We start from the raw sequence: 18,928 nt of genomic DNA, 5'->3' as shown, positions 1-18,928 counted from the left end.
GAACGAAGGAGTCTGGATGAAGGAGTTCATATCCGATCTAGGTGTCATACCTAGTGCATCGGGTCCAATGAAAATCTTTTGTGACAATACTGGTGCAATTGCCTTGGCAAAGGAATCCAGATTTCACAAGAGAACCAAGCACATTAAGAGACGCTTCAATTCCATCCGGGATCTAGTCCAGGTGGGAGACATAGAGATTTGCAAGATACATACGGATCTGAATGTTGCAGACCCGTTGACTAAGCCTCTTCCACGAGCAAAACATGATCAGCACCAAGGCTCCATGGGTGTGAGAATCATTACTGTGTAATTTAGATTATTGACTCTAGTGCAAGTGGGAGACTGAAGGAAATATGCCCTAGAGGCAATAATAAAGTTATTATTTATTTCCTTATATCATGATAAATGTTTATTATTCATGCTAGCATTGTATTAACCGGAAACATAATACATGTGTGAATACATAGACAAACAAAGTGTCACTAGTATGCCTCTACTTGACTAGCTCGTTAATCAAAGATGGTTATGTTTCCTAACCATGAACAATGTGTTGTTATTTGATTAACGGGATCACATCATTAGTGAATGATCTGATTGACATGACCCATTCCATTAGCTTAGCACCCGATCGTTTATTATGTTGCTATTGCTTTCTTCATGACTTATACATGTTCCTATAACTATGAGATTATGCAACTCCCGTTTACCGGAGGAACACTTTGGGTGCTACCAAACGTCACAACGTAACTGGGTGATTATAAAGGAGTACTACAGGTGTCTCCAAAGGTACATGTTGGGTTGGCGTATTTCGAGATTAGGATTTGTCACTCCGATTGTCGGAGAGGTATCTCTGGGCCCTCTCGGTCATGCACATCACTTAAGCCTTGCAAGCATTACAACTAATGAGTTAGTTGTGAGATGATGTATTACGAAACGAGTAAAGAGACTTGCCGGCAACGAGATTGAACTAGGTATTGGAATACCGACGATCGAATCTCGGGCAAGTAACATATCGATGACAAAGGGAACGACGTATGTTGTTATGCGGTCTGACCGATAAAGATCTTCATAGAATATGTAGGAGCCAATATGGGCATCCAGGTCCCGCTATTGGTTATTGACCGGAGACGTGTCTCGGTCATGTCTACATTGTTCTCGAACCCGTAGGGTCCGCACGCTTAAGGTTACGATGACAGTTATATTATGAGTTTATGCATTTTGATGTACCGAAGGTTGTTTGGAGTCCCGGATGTGATCACGGACATGACGAGGAGTCTCGAAATGGTCGAGACATAAAGATTGATATATTGGAAGCCTATGTTTGGATATCGGAAGTGTTCCAGGTGAAATCGGGATTTTACCGGAGTACCGGGAGGTTACCGGAACCCCGCGGGAGCTATATGGGCCTTAGTGGGCTTTAGTGGAAAAGAGAAGGGGCAGCCCAAGATGGGCCGCGCACCTCCCCCCTCCCCTAGTCCTATTAGGACAAGGAGAGGTGGCCGGCCCCCCCTCTCTCTTTCCCCCCTCCGCGAATCCTATTCCAACTAGGATTGGGGGGGGGAATCCTACTCCCAGAGGGAGTAGGACTCTCCTGGCGCGTCCTCCTTGGCCGGCCAGCCTCCCCCCTTTAGTCCTTTATATACGGAGGCAAGGGCACCCCAGAGAGACACAAGTTGATCCACGTGATCTATTCCTTAGCCGTGTGCGGCGCCCCAGCCACCATAGTCCTCGATAATATTGTAGCGGTGCTTAGGCGAAGCCCTGCAGCAGCAGTACATCAAGATCGTCACCACGCCGTCGTGCTGACGGAACTCTTCCCTGACACTTTGCTGGATCGGAGTCTGGGGATCGTCATCGAGCTGAACGTGTGCTAGAACTCGGAGGTGCCGTAGTTTCGGTGCTTGATCGGTCGGATCGTGGAGACGTACGACTACATCAACCAAACGCTTCCATTGCGATCTACAAGGGTACGTAGATCATACTCTCCCCTCTCGTTGCTATGCATCACCATGATCTTGCGTGTGCGTAGGAAAATTTTGAAATTGCTACGTTCCCCAACACTCGCTCCTCCGGGCGCCGCCCTTCACTCCTCCCCCTCCCTGTTGTTGATGGGGTACAGGAGCGTGTGCATAACGCCGTTGTTGGGGAAGATGCCGTTGAAGTCGGTGAAGATATTGTAGGTTGTGAAAGCTATGAACTCACAACCAACCCAATACGCTCGCCCGAGGAGATGGAAAGCATCGAAAGGGTTAGTGAACGTGGCGAGGAGCCCAACCACAACGCCGTTGTGGTTGACCTCCTCAAGATGGTACATCCGAGGAGAGCCACGGGGGAGGTGGAGGAAGCCGGCCGCAAGGAAGAACTCCGTTAACTCCCTTGCGCCCCTCCACCTCGAGATCGCCCAAACCCTAAGGGTTCTCTCTACATACACTCTGGCCGGGTAGAGCCTTTCCGGCGTGGTTGGGGGGAAGCGGTAGGTGGGGCCATTGTACTGCATGGTGGCGGGGTGGCTCGAGGGCTCGATCGGGTTTGATGGAGAAGAAGGAAGAAGGAGGGCAGAGGAGGCAGAGGATAGGGTGTGGATGAGGAGGGAGAGGAAGACGATAGTGCCCGGCTTAAATAGCCCAAGTGCGACGTGGTTTCACCCCATAGAATTAATGGGCGGGCGGCGTTTGGTGGCGCCCCATGAAAGTGTGTACATGAGCGTGGGAAACGGGCTGCGATCCTTCTGTGCCACCGGTCGTGGGTCAAGGGGGACGGGTTCACGCACGCGTTTGTGCCATCGTGGGTCAAGGGGACACGCCTGCCCCGGGTTCTCCGCGTGTGCCGCCCGTGCATTCATGCCGTAGCCCATTAATTTGCACATCTTGCTAGGGCCTGGCTAGAGGGCAATGTTCGGTCGATAGGAGATGTGATAATAATGGACGCCTTCATTTGCCCATCTTGTAACGGGCAGCACGTCGTTTGAACTGCATCGATACCCACATCGATACCCCATGCCAGTATTGCGTCCTCAAAGAGGAGCACGCCATGTACAGCACGCCATGCAGCGTTGGCTTTTTGGTTGTCTTCATCGGGCTGCTGCATTATGGCCGGGTGCATGCTTTGATGCGACGATGCACCGGTTGTAATGGTAGACATGCGACAGCTTACTACGTCCATAGGGGTGGCGGAGCAGGGCTACGTCGAGGCCATGCATGCAAGCACGGGTGCAGTTCTGCGGGTGAGCATGCATGCTGCGGGTAGGCACGAGCACACATGCAACGATGGAAAGGGCACTGCGTAGGCTTGGTCCATGCACCGCGTCAACTCTTGTCGTTGGATTCAAATGAACGGTCCTGATGCCCCAACGAGAGAGGCTGATCCAAACCCCACTGATTCAACCAATCAGCGCGTCTCATGCGGATCGATGCACACTGATTCAACCAATCAGGGCGTCTCATGTGGATCGATGCACACTGTAGCTAGCCCTAGCGCCTGATCTCAACCGTCCATGCACAACGATCGACGCCCCAATAGTGTGCGGGGTTTTGAGGGGTTTTGAGAGGGGTTTTGAGGGGTTTTGGCTGATTAGGGTTGAACATAACTAATTCAAAAAAATATAAAACTTGCGCACATAGTCTTATTATGTCGTATAGTAACGAGAAAAAAATATAAATATGATTTACATACATTTTTGCGAAAAATCCTTCAAAAAATTGTCATTCCTCGAACAATGTAGTATGGAGTTCAAGGGAGAGAGAGAGTAGCGGGCACCCGAGAGTATAGGTGGGGTTTGAAAATGAAAAGTGTGAAAACCTCACCAAAACTTCATTTTGGATTGACTAAGAAAGATCTTAACTTACTTTTCTCATTTTCATGTTTTGAACTTGTTTTATATATAATTTTTTTATAAAACCTTGTTTTTCCAAAAAAATAATAGAAAATTAATTCAATAAATAGTGAGACTTTAGATTTACACTATATAGGTAGAATAGATGTGTAGAATATGAGGCCGTTTACCCTACCTTTGGAGGTCATTTGAGACATACTTTTCATGACTATGAGTTCAACTTACCAAAAGGGCTCGGAATGATCAGCAAACAAACATATTTCAGTTGAGGTACTTTAGATAGCATTAAAACATCAATACCCCATCCCTAATTCAAATTTGAGCCCAAATTTGAATTTAAATTTGAATTTTATTTGGCTGGTTTAGACAAGGTACCAACAAACAAGTTCGAATAGAAATACGGGATACATAGTGACTACCAGTATGCACCAAGTTACAAATATTATTACATGCCCCAAATTTCCAAACTGTTCTCTGTTCTACCTCTTCCTACCACGTCGCGTGCCCTTCTTCGCCTTAGCACTTCTTGTTTTTGGTTCAACTACACACATAAGTTCACTGATCATCTTGGTTTTTTTCACTGGTCTTTTCAACACCTCGCCAACACCCTCGTGATCAGTGTCTCCAGTCTCAATGTTGACAGCAGTTTCAGTTTCTTCGGTGTGTACCTCAACATGGGTTTCTTCAGTCTGAACCTCGACACGCTCAAGTTCAGTTTCAACCTCAAGAGCAGTTTCTTCAGTCTGAACCTCGACACGCTCAGGTTCAGTTTCAACCTCGAGAGCAATTTCTTCAGTCTGAATGTTGACTGCAGCAGGATTTTCTTCACTCTACTCAGGCTGAGGCACACTTCTCTTCTTTCTACCGCCATTGACTCTTGCTTTTTTTGTTGGCCAACACTGTTCAGCAACAAGCGGCTGACTTGCTCGCTTCCTCCTGGCCATTGAGAAAATGTTATAGATATAGTAATTGGAAAAAAGCACCAAATCAAAACACAGACAAATAAACAAGAACATACTTTGGCTTATCAGGAGTGTAACGGCATTTGACAGATCCCACTCCGTGCCCAAGTTCCTGGCACAACTTGCATCTGTTTTTGTTACCTTTTTGGGCCCTTTTTGGCTTTCCATCTTTGTTTCCCTTCTTACTACTCCCATCTTTCTCAAACCATGCCTTGAATCTACTCTTTTTAGGCCTGCCATCCTTTCTTTTTGTCAAGGAAGGACACATGGAAAATTCAATGTCCACTTCAGGCCACTGAGACTGATCTGTAAGTGCTGGAATTGGAGTAGCATATGTAGCTTTGAATCTTGCTACCGAATAATATTCATGCAAATATGGGTGCATGTTTATCTTCGGTTGGGATGCTAAGAAGAGAATGGCATGCTCACATGGTTTACCAGTGTGTTGCCACTCGAGGCAAGTGCAATCATGCAATTCAATGTTAACAACATGTCTCCTTCCAGTTTTGTTATCTCTAACTTCAGCACCCCAAGGTGAAGATTTTTCAACAAACAAATGTGAAAGACATCTGCTCCTATTGACCACCTGTTGTACCACTGCTGGAAGCTTATCACCTTGCAGACAATCACCTATCCTTCTTCTCAATTCCCACAACCGCATGAGCATGATCCTGATTTGGTCAACCATGTCATGCACAGGCAAATCTTTTAACTCCTTCACCTTGTTGTTGAAACTCTCTGCCAAATTTTGTTGATGTGGTCACACTTGATGGCAGTGTTGAATGCTGACCTGTACCATAACAAAGAATGGTAGGTGTTCAGCCATGGACCAAACTCATCACATGCTGCCATTATCTTATCAAGATGATATTTGTGTGTCTGTCTAGTGTAAGATCTTGCTGCTGGTCACATGCGCCCAAATTCTTCTCCTCTAATTTTTTTGATCAAATTCATCCACAAATGACCTAAGCACTCCCTCTGCTCAGCATGTGGGAAAACATTTTTCACTGAATTTTCAAGCCCCTTACATGCATCTGTGTGTATAGCCAAAGGTGACACTGGCCCTAGGCATCTTTTCAACTGGATCATGAACCATGTCCATGAAGCCTCTGTTTCTGACTGAAACAAGCCAACAGCAATAGGAAACATCCAGTTGTGTCCATCTAGAGCATTGCTTGCTGCCAACTGACCATTCCACTTGCCTATCAAAAATGATGAGTCTATGCTCAAATATGGACGACACCCTGCTTTGAACCCATCAATGCAAGGCTTCAAAGCCATAAAAAAACTTGGAGAACTTGACTTCACCTTTGGCTGATACCTCTGTATCTATCTCCACAACACTGCCAGGTGACCTCTTTTCCACCTCTGCTTTGAAGTTGTAAAGCATCCTAAATGTATTTGCCCAATCACCATATAAATTTTTCATTGCCCTTTGTTTTGCCTTCCACACCGTGGTATATTTCAGTTTAATGGGGTACATCTTTTCCAAGTCTACTTTGAGTTTCTTCGCAGTAGTGTTTGGTGTTTTGGATAAAATTTGGGTGATCTTTTCTGCAACCCAAAGTTGTGATGTCATGGTTGATACTCTCTGTGAACTTGTAATACAAGTATGTTGATTGGGGATTTGGTTAACCCTGACAGTACTTCCATCAGGTTGCAGTCTAGCAGATATGTACCACTTGCAAGGCTTCACACTACCATCAAATCCTCTGCACCTCACATAAAACTTCTTTCTATCAGTCCAAACAGTCTTGGCATCAAACTCATGTTTCACTGCATAAGTCTTGAAACACATCCTAAACTCCTTCATGCTTGGGAACAACTTGCCTACTTCAATGACAGGGTTTTCTTTGTCATACACATGCACCAGCTCATCATCATGTGCATCATCTACTTCATCTGCAGCTTGTTCCATCAACTGTCCATCTACTTCTTCATCAGCATTAGCAGGCAAACTAGATTCACCCCTCTCCTGCTTATCTCTGTCATCGACTGGAATGCCAAAAAGTTTGGCCATCTCAATGTCAGGCATTGGTGCAATGACCAAATCAGTAGGCTCATCTAATTCAACTACATTCCAATCAACAGTTGCTGCAGTTTCAGTTCCAGTTCCAGTCACCTGTCCCTCTTCGGCTATTACTGTAAGTTCAGTACACATGGGAATCAATGGCCTCTGTGTAGCCCAATCATCATCTACCATCTCCGCAGCCAATTGTGATGGCACATATCCAACCTTCGAAAAAATGTTCAGATCAACGAGCTCAGCAAAAGAATTAGTCCGTTTGCTTGTCCAGCCGTTTTGCCGATCGATTTCGTCAACAATCTGTTCACCGTCTTCTATTCTCACATACTCTCCTTTCCAATCATCAAACCTCAACAGTGATACTTCTTGCTCTGGACCCCAAGCAACATTCTCCCCAATTTTTTCCATCCATTTCTTCACTGCCGTCTCTCCCATGTTCTGTAGAACTTGTGGATCAATCTCTGTAAACTCAACCTCCCATTTAACAATTGTGTCTCTCTCAATGTTCTGTATGCTATCATCAACTAATTTTGCCTTTGATGGAAAGAAATTAACTGTCAATTCGAAGGTCCAAGCGGCAGCATCCCCTCTGTCAGTGGCGGACAGTGTAAGCCCGTGAGAAAAAGGGGAAAAAGCAGACGAGGCCACCCCCTAATTGCATGCAAAATTGGATCGGGGAGAGGCGCATTACCTATTGGAAGTTGAATCTGGCGGCTCCATCTCAGTATGCCCACGGGCTCCCCTCACAACCTATCGATTCCGCAAGCGAAAACAGAGGAAACGAGCTGAGATCTACGGGTTCGAGAGAGGAACGGGAGGGCGACTAGGGTTTGAATTCACTCACCATTTTCTGAGGACGAAGGCTCCGCCGCCGTTGAGAACGAGGGCTCCGCCGTCGCCACCGAGAACGCAAGATCCGCCGCCACCGGAGAAGAAGGGGGCAGAGTGGCGGGCCTGGCACGGTCGGGCGGCAGGGCACAGTCAGCTGTTTTGACGAACAATTAAGTTGGACCCACATGTCCTAACATAAACGGGCGGGCTTGGTTGACGACCAATTTAACCACATTTAACAGCCATGTCGTGCATGGGCTATTTACCTGCTCAAAATTGTCGCACCACAGCCATTCCCTCGAACAACGTCGCACTCTTGCCAATTCACCTCAAATGTATCGCACAGGAGCTATTGGCCCCCAGGGGCACCACACCAACCCTCCGCCACCCCCACGGGTGCAGCCGGAAGAGGAGGAGGCTGCCTACCAGGTGGCGTTGGCGGCCGCCATGCAGACCTCCATCGAGGAGGATGAGCAGGAGGCGGCCTACATACCAGGCCAGGCTGGCGGAGGCCCTCGTCCTCTTTGCTGCCGCCGTCCCCTCCCAAGGCTGAGCCACCGGCGGAGCGCTACGCCGCCCCCTCCTCCCTCCCCTCGTGTGGCTTGGCGCGACGCCGGCGCAGGAGGCGGCGTACCTCGAGCAGTGGTGGCAACGGGCGCTCGTGGAGCAGCGCACCGGCGGCGACCAGTTCTATGTACATACGTTGTGGTGGTGAGTAACATGCAGCAGCAGCTAATCACCCTTTCCAACGCCTCTGTTACCGTAGTAATCGCACACCCTTGGTTTGAAACTTCAAGTCCAAACTGTATGTGGGGAATAGTTTGGATCGGTTTGGCTTGAAAATACGGACAGTTTGGATTATAGCATTTGCAATTTGATCTGGACTGGTCTGGCTGTTGGACTTATACCTGTACGGATTAGGCTGGGTTTAATCTGGATTACAAACTATTTCCAGGTTTAGCTGGATATATGTGAAGTTTTGTGAAGCTAGAAGGAACGCGAGCACGCCCTTAAAGCAGACTCGTGATGTGCTTTGTGAGACAAGGAGAAGACGTGACGATACGTTGGCCCACGCCTCCCGTCAATCAATCATGAAGAAAAAGGAAAAGAAAAAGAAAAGAACCACCCATCCAGCAGCAGTAGAGAGGCAGTAGCTGAGGAGGGAAGAGTGATTGTGGTGGAGGCCGCGTCGGGCGCGGGGGGAAGGGGAAGAAGGCGAGGGCAAAGCGCGTCTCAAGGCGCTGGGGACGCCGCGGCTGGGCATCTGCTGCTGTATAGAGCTCCATCGATCCCCACTCACGCAGCAGGTTAGCGATTTCTTTATGCCCCCTCTCATTTCTGGTCTCCTCAGTCCTAAATGCAACTTTTGTGTCGTGGCGAAACAGCACTTCCAAATTTCCATTAGCTTTTGGAAATCCATACTAGAAGATAGATATATAGATCTGCTGCTGCTGCTACATCAGAATCGCCGCTGCCTGCCTTCTTTGGGTTTCATGTCGTTTTGATTTAGGACATTTATCCAAGGAGACATGATATGTAAGGCAATTTTCTTTAGAAGCAAGTTTCTATGGCAATCCCGTACAATATAAGAGTAGATAAGAACTGGATTTTGCATTGTACATGCTAGCTCAGGGAGTTCAGATCCATATACAGGAGGCCCTAAGCAGGAAGCCTACTAGATCTACTGCTATCCAGCCCCAGTTGTGAGACCCTCATCTAGCTCGTCGCGGGCGGCTAGCCTAGCCCTGCCGGAGGGGAGAGGGGAGGAGCCGGTGTGGAAGGACTTGGATGGCGATGGTTCCTGGTTGAGGTTTCAGGTTGGTTCCCCCACTAATTGATATTACATATGCCACCGATGGTCAGATAATGCAAGGACCATGCCATGTTAAACTATTTCTTCTCACAATGATTTTGCCTTCTTTTCCATCGTTAGATTTTTTTTTCTTGTATTTAAACATACATATTTTTTTTTACACTTTCCTTTTGTATATCTACAGAAGGTCCAAGCTAGCTGATATAACATGACTGCAGAAAAGCGTATACCATTACATATCTTACGTGAGATTACAAATGGATTCTCAGAGCACTCAAGGATTGGAAGGGGCGGGTATGGAGATGTTTACAAGGTAGACCTTATTACTTGGCATTTTTTCTTTCAATCAATATACTAGAACTAACATCAAATGAACCAGTTATAAACAAATAATTGTGTACAATGCTTATGTCAAGCAGGGAGTTTACAGTGGGAGAGAGATTGCTGTGAAGTTGCTTCATGTTGATACGGTGCTAGGACATGATGACAGACAATATATCAATGAAGTTGGTAACCTTTTGAAGGTTAAGCATCCAAATATTGTACAGTTACTTGGTTATTGTTATGAAATACAGAATGAACTAATTGAACACAATGGTGCAAATCATTTTACCCGACACGTATATAGAGTCCTCTGCTTCGAGTACTTGCAGGGTGGAAGCCTAGACAAGCATCTTCGTGGTATGATGGAACTTAACTTCAATACGTTCATGTTCTTTTGTGTTTAAGCAAAACCAAATTCTTAAATTCTCTTCTGTATAATGTTCTCTTTATCAACTTGTGTAGAAGAATCTTTTGCACCTGATTGGAGCACGCGTTACAAGATTATAAAGGGGATTTGTGAAGGATTAAATTTCCTTCACAGCTGTGAACCACCAATCTTTCATCTTGACCTGAAGCCTGCCAATATATTACTAGACAGTTCCATGGCGCCTAAACTGGCGGATTTTGGTTTGTCAAGGCTCTTCGGTGGATCACACACTCATGTCACAAACAGAGTTGTAGGAACCGAGTAAGTGCCTCATGGAATTCCTCATTTTCCAGTCTTCTCCCTTTTGTGATCAAATAAACAATATTTATGCTGACCGTGTCATTTGATATCATGCAGGGCGTATATGCCACCAGAATTCATAAAAGACGCCTATATCTCCCATAAGAATGATGTCTTCAGTTTAGGTCTTGTGATGATAGAGATAATTAAAGGGTCTTCAGGTTACTCCGGTTATATAGAAACAGACGAAGTCGGGCAATTTACGCAAAAGGTAAAACATTTTGGGTCAGTTTGACACTAGTTCATATAACAAAGCACCACATGGATATTTTTGATGTCTGTACTTTATGCATTATGGTCGTCCAAGTAAGGAGTTGATAGCTTAGTTGAGCTATAATTTTTTAAAACCTAATATACAAGCTTCTTTCCTTTTGTATTTCGGAAAGAAAAAAAAGTGAGCTCCACCAGTCCAATAACTACCAGCATTGGATATCCACTATATGTATAAGGAACCTACATGGCACTGTTAGTCATCAACATAAACAACCAGTAGTCAAATTATTCATGTAATTAATCTGCTTGCCAGAAGAAAAATCTAGAGTATGATTAATTTTGTATACTACTCGTGAAGTGCCAAAAATGCATATGTGGAGATTCTAAAAATGGAAAGAAATGTGCACGTAGAACCTTGCTTCATGAGAGAGGTGATAAGCACATATACATATAGTACATCTCTTTTATTTCAAGTTCCTTTTGATTGCGAAGAGCGTTTCCATCTGCATTTTGGAGCAAGTACATGGTAAAAAAAATACTTTGCTCTCCTAATTAGACATCTTATATTATCTATCTAGGTTAGTTATCTGGGAAGTGGTATGTGACACCTTTGAACAAGAATATGGTGTATATATCAGAGCACCTACACAGCCGGATTAGCCATGTGGTGGCCTTTGCTTCAACCTTTTGAGTTTTATTTAGGGCTTGTTGAGCTGCGCGCTCAGCAGAACCCCCTTTGAACCTGCGTGTTTGTGCTACCTTTATGTATGTGTGTGTGTGTCGTGAACCTTTGTGGGATGTTGTGGCTCGGTGGTTTGCTTTATATATAAAGCGGGGCGAAAGCCTTTTTGGGTATATATCAGAGCACATACTTACTTACTTACTTACGAAGCCTTTTATCCCAAACAAGTTGGGGTAGGCTAGATATGAAACCCTTTCACGAGGACTTCCCAGGAGGTCACCCATCCTAGTACTACTCTCGCCCAAATGGGTTTCATACCCAAAAGACTGGCTAGTTTTTACGTTGGCTCGCCAAGCCTATCACAACCCTTAGATATGAAACCCTTTCACGAGGACTTCCTAGGAGGTCACCCATCCTAGTACTATTCTCGCTCAAATGGGTTTCATACCTATGGGACTGGCTAGTTTTTACGTTGGCTCGCCAAGCCTATCACAACCCTCCTCCTTTACCCGGGCTTGGGACCGGCTATGCCTAGAAGACATAGGCGGAGCACATGCCACACCTTTTGACTTAGAATGTACATATACAGAAAAACTTCTCTCCTGCATACAATGTATTGACCATGAAATTTGTGTGTCAAGAATACTTTTGAACAAGTATCGTATATCGTACTTCCATATTTTTCATCCCAAATTATCTCTCTATTCCTGTTTCATAGGTGCTTGGCAATTGGAAGAATAGGATAAAGGCTACTTCGGAGTACCCATTAGAGGAATCACATCAAGTGCAGATATGCATTGACACAGCAATGCGTTTTGTTGAACCTGACAGAAACAATCGACCTAATATAGCAGAAGTTCTGGATATTCTGAGCAAGACAGAAACTCATATTCCCAAGAGACAGGTATGATCTGCGTACTTAACGCAAACACAATGAAAGCAAGAGAGCATCTAATTTCCGATTGGCAGAAAACAGTTGTTTGTGTACATGGACATGGACTAGCTAGCAGTTGTAGATTTTGCAGCTCCATTTCCCAGTCATTTTGTTTTCCCGATCCAAGGGAGAAAACCAACAGCGGCTCCCTCACTGGACGCTGCTGGAGGCTGCAGCAGTGGCTTCTGGAGACAGTGGTGGGAGAGAGGAGATGCAGAGAGGTGTTGCTCAGTGGCTGGTGCAGTAGAGTGGTGGAGGAGAAACGAGCTAGTGGAGGAGATGAGTGTCTTCGGGGCGCCGCCGGAGGGGAAGAGGTGGTGGTGGAGAGCACTGGCCGCATGATGCTGCTCTGTAAGCATCAACCTAGCGTTAGAATCATGGCACACACATTGTTTCCGCTTCAATCATGTCATCACGTCACCCTCTTTCAGGACTATGGCCTTGTTCGTGTAACGGTATCGTCTTAGTGAAGGTGGTGTGTTCATATGTTTGTTGTTTCAATGTGTTGGATTTTGCCATTCTAGTATATATGTTGAACTTTTATTCCAACATCTGGTATTACATCTTTTTCCTCGGCCGGTTTGCACGTTTTGTGAAGAGCAATCTAACTGAAAGATCAGTCAATAACTTAGCTTAAACACATGTAGCTTAATCATCCCAGAGAATTTACGAGACTGTGAGTTCATGATCATGATAATTCTATTGGTCTTCTCCATGTACTTACACATAAAAACTGGTTGCAGATGGCAGATGTGTTCCCGTGTCCAACAATTGGTCTCAAGAGCGAGTCTAATATGTTGGAGATGATGGTAGCTGAACTAAACAATAATGAACATAGACATTGCAATTTGATGCCAACAGATAACTCTAACCGTACTGTGCAGCAACTTGCTGACAGGGAAACATCATCAGATGTGGAACAAGTAATCATCGGAAGGACCAAGGAAAAACAGAAAATATTGTCTATTTTATCCGAGAGCATCACAGAAGAAATGGTCATCCTTCCAATATATGGCATTGGAGGCATTGGCAAGACAACCTTGGCACAATTGGTATTCAATGACCCAAAGTTTCAAGACTACACTCGGGTGTGGGTATATGTTTCCCAGGAATTCAACTTGAACAAGATTGGCAACTCCATAATAACACAGTTAACAGACAAGATCAGCAATATACCTACCAAACAGATGCTTCATAAACGCCTCAAAGAGCTATTTGATGGTAAGAGCATCCTTATTGTTTTAGATGACCTGTGGGAGGAGAACCCAAAAGAGTTAGATAAAATGAAGGTTATGCTAGGGCTTGGCCTAGGAAGCAAGGTGATTATAGTAACTACACGTGATGGAGGTCTAGCAAGGAAATTTTGTAGTCCTGCAGTTGCACCATACAAGTTGGAGACTTTGACCGTTAATGAGTGTTGGACTATAATAAAACAAAAAGCTGACTTTGAAGACCGAATCGACCAAGAACAATTGGAGCATATAGGAAGGGAGATTGCGACCAAGTGTGGAGGAGTGGCCTTAGCGGCCCAATCACTTGGATACATGTTGAACGGCATGAGGTCAGATGAATGGGAGTCGGTGAGAGACAGTCATATTTGGAATCTTTCTACTTCTGTGGGCCATGAAGTGCTTGCGTCCTTACAGCTGAGCTACAGCCACATGTCTGCTTGGTTGAAGTTGTGCTTTTCCTATTGTGCAATCTTTCGAAAAGGTCAGACAATAGCCAAGTATGATCTAATTCACCAATGGATTGCTCTTGGATTCGTTGAGCAATCTAGGATATTTGATTCTATGCAGCTCTGCGAAAATTATGTCACTCAACTTTTGGGGATGTCCTTCCTTCAATATTCAAAGATACCTTGGGTGAGTTACAACATAATTTTACTCTTACTTTCAACCTTAGATATTCCAGCTCACATATTGTATGTTTTCATGATGACTCCTGGAGCAGAAGCATTATAGTGCACATGCTCATGTTGCAATTATTTTTTTTCACATTTTATTGGAAAGTTAAGAAATGTGTATGTTGTACAAATGTACGGTGTTATGCTCACTAACAAAAAAACGTGAATGAGTATAGATTCATGGATTGTACGAAGTTAAATTTGTGCACACATCATTTCTCCATTTTGGCCAAATTTTGTCGGTTACGGGTAACAAATATGAATAGTTTAAAATATTTGTAATAGTGGTCATACCCTAATACAATACACAATAAGTGTGTGCCAAATATATATTTGCACTCTGAAACTCCCTCGGATAACGAAGGCACACATCATTTCACATTTTTTTTGCTGCAGGGTTATACACAAGAAGACAAATATATTACATTCTTCACGATGCATGACCTAGTGCATGATCTCGCAAGAGAGATTTTGGCCCATCAACTTAACACTGAGGGAAACAATTGCCGCTATGCATTGCTCACAGATTGTACCAAGTCATTGCAGCTGTCTGTGGCTTTTCCTGCAAATATATATTCGCTGCACTTTAGGGGCTGTTACGGACAAGAACTTTGTGATGGTGCATTCTCGTCAGCTAAGTGCCTCCGTGTTTTGGATTTAAGTGAATGCTTAATTAAGAAGTTACCTGACTGTATTGGTCAACTGAAGCAGTTGAGATTTCTTCGTGCTCCAGGAATCCGATATGAAATGGTTCCCAGTTGTATTACTGAGCTCTCACAGTTAAATTACCTGAACCTTGGTGATTCTGATAAAATCTCAGCACTGCCGGAGGCCATTGGTGATATGACGCATCTTGATTTATCAGGTTGTGTTGAAATACGTGAACTTTCAATTTCAATATCATTCGCAGAGCTCAAGCAGCTGGTTCATCTGGATTTATCACGCAGCAGTGTGTCTACAGCAGAAGCTTTGGGTGGCTGTACCAAACTTCAATATCTGAATTTATCAGGTAACAAGGAACATATCGGAAGGCTGTCAAAGGCCATTAGCAATCTAATCAAACTCAGGTATTTAAATCTATCGGGGTGCATGAATGCCATGGCGCCGGCATCAGAAAACGAAATTGTCAGATTGCTTGACTCTGTCTGTACTCTTTCTAATCTAGAGCATCTGGACTTGTCTAAGAATAAAGCCTATTCCATCAGTATACCAGAAAGTATTGGCAACCTCATGAAGCTTCATACATTGTACCTCTTAGACTGCACCAGATTGAAGCTTCCTGCTGATCTTGTGGTGCATGCTTCAAGTGATAAATTTAGCAGCAATATCAGCCTGCTTTGTCTTGAAGTGCTGACGATATATAGACTCGAAAATGTGAAGTCTGCAGAAGAGGCACGATGTATAAAACGGACAATGCTTCGATGCCTTAAGGCACCTGCCTTTGTGTCTATGACATGTGGGCCCAACAGGTGGCTGGCCCACATGTCAATGACCCAAAGGCAGGTGCAGATACAAAAAATTATAGAGCTAAGATTTGAATGGACTGTCGTGGGTGGGAGGTCTGTGGATGACAAGGAGGTATTGGAAAAACTAGTGCCACCAACCAGTGTGCAGAGATTGTATATAAGTGGTTATAGCAGTGTCAGCGTTCCTAATTGGCTTATGGGTATCAGGCAGCATCTCCCTAATCTTTCTCAGTTATATTTCTGTGATTTTCCTAACTGCAATAACCTACCATCACTTGGTCAACTACCATACCTACGAGAGCTAGGTCTGTGCCGCATGGAGAGCTTGGAAGAGTGGAACACGGCATATACCAGTGGCGAGCCTAAGCTTGGGGCATTGACCATAGATCAATGTGCCAAGCTGAGGATAAAACCATGTGCACCAAGAGCTACGGTTTTGTGGATAATAGATTCTGATAATGTGCTATCATCATGGGAAGAGAATTTGTCACACGGTGGTGCTTCCTCTTCTCCAATAACAAAACTGATTGTCAAAAACAGCAAGGTGCCCTTGCATCAGTGGAGGTTGCTTCACCAACTCCCTGCCCTCCGTGATTTAACTATCACCGGTTGCAGTGATCTGACCACCTCACCTAAGATCATCCAACAGTTCTCCTCGCTTGTATCATTGTCCTTCGACCAGGCAGAATTGCCGAGTTGGTTGGCCAAGGTGACATCTCTGCAGATCCTAAGGCTGTCTGTGTGCAGAAGCATGACGTCACTACCGCAGTGGTTAGGAAAACTTGCCTCTCTCAAGGAATTGCAGATCATGCGCTGTGAGGGGATCAGGTCTTTGCCTGACAGCATACAACAACTGACTAAGCTTGAACAGCTAACCATCCGTGGCTGCCCTACACTAGTGAAATGGTGTGAATCAGACTCAGAGGAGAACAAGATGAAGCTTGCTCACATCAGAGGGGTATGTGTGCTCGCCAAGCTAACTGTTGTATTGCTTTTACTTTTCTGCATAATCATGACAAGTGTCGAATTAAGTGTCTTTTTTTATTTCTATTTGATGCCTCATATGTCTAGATTACTAAAAAAGGACAGACCCAGTGCATAGAAGCTCCCACACAAGGTGGGGTCTGGGGAGGGATTATAGATATGTGACAACTGAACTAATTATGCATCTAAGAAGAACGGAATTATGGTTTTAATTGTGCTATACCATGGCCAGCTGTACATGCTCTATTGTCTGATTATACTGTTCTGTTATTCAGATCGTCCCAAGATCATTGATGGCACAGGAAGAGGACACAACAAAGGCCATTCTAGTAGCTCCCATTCATGGTACTACTGTGATGGATGAGGCGGATCCGGATGTGCTGTATAGTGCTGTGATGAACATGCCCGGCTTTGCTGAGGAATATTTGTTAGTTGCTCTGTCTCAGCTGATGGACAACACTGCCCAGGGCTCCGCATATATGGCCATGAGCGAGGAGGACCGGGTATCATGGCTCATTAACTTCTTGAAAAAATACTACTCCCCCCGGCCCCATTTAATTGACGCGACCCGCAAGCTAAGTGGTAAAGCACACGAAGTATAGGTCGGGACAGTTAATTAGAGCCAGAGGGAGTACTAAGTTTTAACTGTTGCTGGTTGGCGGTAATTATTTTGCAGCATTATGTGACTGTAAACATACTGTATGTTTTTTTGCTGTCATAAGTGAAGATAGACGAGATTTACAGACTGCAAGTTTCAGTGCAACACCTACTGTTTTGTTGCAGCATCGTTTTGTGAAAATTGAGAAGATAAATCTCAATTGTTTATCCAGTTCTCTATCCCACTCCCTTACTGTCGTTAACAAAGAGGAGAAATGGGTGCAGATGATGTGCAGTTAGCAGAAAAATGGAATATACTGCATTTTGTAGCTAATGTGGTGATCCTGAATCTTACTGGATTTATCCCGTTTCACAAGTGATGGTATGGCAAACTGTGATGTGAGTATATACATTTTGTAGTAGATACTCTGTACTGCATTTCTTGTTGGATTGGCTCATGCATAAATGTCTAGATTTCCATGTACTTTGTGTTTTAAAATTTTTTTGTTGTGTTCAACTTTACCTTGTTATAAATGTCTAGGTTTAGGTGAGCGAAAGGAAGCTCACATCAGTATGCCCAGGGCTCTGCATATATGGCCATGACTGAGGAGGACCGAGTATCATGGCTCGTGAACTACCTGAAAAGATACTAGTAAGTTTGAACTGTTGCTGGCTGGGGGTAATTAGTTTATAGGATGATGTGACTGGAAGCAAACTATTTTTTTTTTTGCTGTTACTCCCTCCGTTCCTAAATATTTGTCTTTCTAGAGATTTCAACAAGTGACTACATACGGAGCAAAATGAGTGAATCTACACTTTAAAATATGTCTATATACATCCGTATGTGGTAGTCTATTTGAAATCTTTAAAAAGACAAATATTTAGGAACGGAGGGAGTATAACTGAAGATAGATGAGATTTACGGACTGCAAGTGTCAGTGCAATACCTACTATTTTGTTGTAGCGTTGTTTTATGAAAATTGAGATAATAAATCTCAGTTGTTTATTCAGTCCTCTATCCCACAAAGAGGAGAAATGGGTGCAGATGATTTGCAGTTAGCAGGAAGATGGAATATATTTGTAGCTAATGTGGTGATGCTGAATCTTATCGGATTTATTCAGTTTCACAAGTGATGGTGTAGCAAACTGTGATGTGAATATGTACATTTTGCAGAAGTTACTTTGTACGGCATTTCTTGTTGGATTGGCTCATGCATAAATGTTAAGATTTCCAACTCTACTTTGCCTTGTAACATTTTTGTTGTTGTGTTCCAACTCTACCTTGTTAGTTAGAAAAGAAAAATCAGAGTAGCAGTCAGACTAATTTCCATGAACTATGGATTACTTGGTAGATCACTGCAACCGCAAAAGCCCTTTCCAAAAGGACTTTAGGCGTCAGTACTTGCTAGTGCATAGAACTCCACATAGCACACCCAAAATAACACAACAAAGGGGCACCACGGCGCTTGAACTGCAGTAGCGAGCCGAGATTCAATCATGACACTGCACCGTCGATGCAATCAAAAAGCACCGGGTAACCAAGACTGCACTAAGCTGTGATACCACCTGTGTCATGGGGTACATTTGAACGGTCACGCCGGGCCGAGAAGACTTCACGGCACCTGTGTGCC

The 18,928-nt window shown here is 44.4% G+C and overlaps 1 protein-coding gene across 9 annotated transcripts; it reads left to right on the top strand.

Annotated features, from left to right (window-relative positions):
- Positions 1–8,685: 8,685 nt before the first annotated feature.
- LOC123084847 (disease resistance protein RGA2) lies at positions 8,686–18,537 on the top strand. Of its 9 annotated transcripts, none has more exons than XR_006439428.1 (11): positions 8,686–8,958; positions 9,305–9,468; positions 9,649–9,777; positions 9,884–10,145; positions 10,251–10,476; positions 10,573–10,726; positions 12,129–12,314; positions 13,088–14,209; positions 14,647–16,674; positions 16,976–17,679; positions 17,839–18,537. XR_006439428.1 is itself a non-coding variant. In XM_044506372.1 (11 exons), exons 4-11 carry the CDS (start codon positions 9,673–9,675, stop codon positions 17,300–17,302), a joined length of 4,410 nt encoding a protein of 1,469 aa, XP_044362307.1. In that variant the 5' UTR covers positions 8,719–8,958; positions 9,037–9,187; positions 9,305–9,468; positions 9,649–9,672; the 3' UTR covers positions 17,303–18,537. The 9 variants fall into 9 exon arrangements, 7 of the variants coding, with proteins under 7 accessions (XP_044362303.1, XP_044362307.1, XP_044362305.1 ...); XR_006439427.1 differs by having other exon boundaries at positions 16,976–17,696; XM_044506372.1 differs by adding an exon at positions 9,037–9,187 and having other exon boundaries at positions 8,719–8,958; positions 16,976–18,537.
- Positions 18,538–18,928: the final 391 nt, after the last annotated feature.

Source organism: Triticum aestivum, chromosome 4A (assembly GCF_018294505.1).
Source record: "Triticum aestivum cultivar Chinese Spring chromosome 4A, IWGSC CS RefSeq v2.1, whole genome shotgun sequence".
In the NCBI taxonomy this organism is placed as follows: Eukaryota; Viridiplantae; Streptophyta; class Magnoliopsida; order Poales; family Poaceae; genus Triticum; species Triticum aestivum.
The sequence above is the reverse complement of the archived record's forward strand: the minus strand, read 5'-3'. Positions and strand labels throughout refer to the sequence as shown.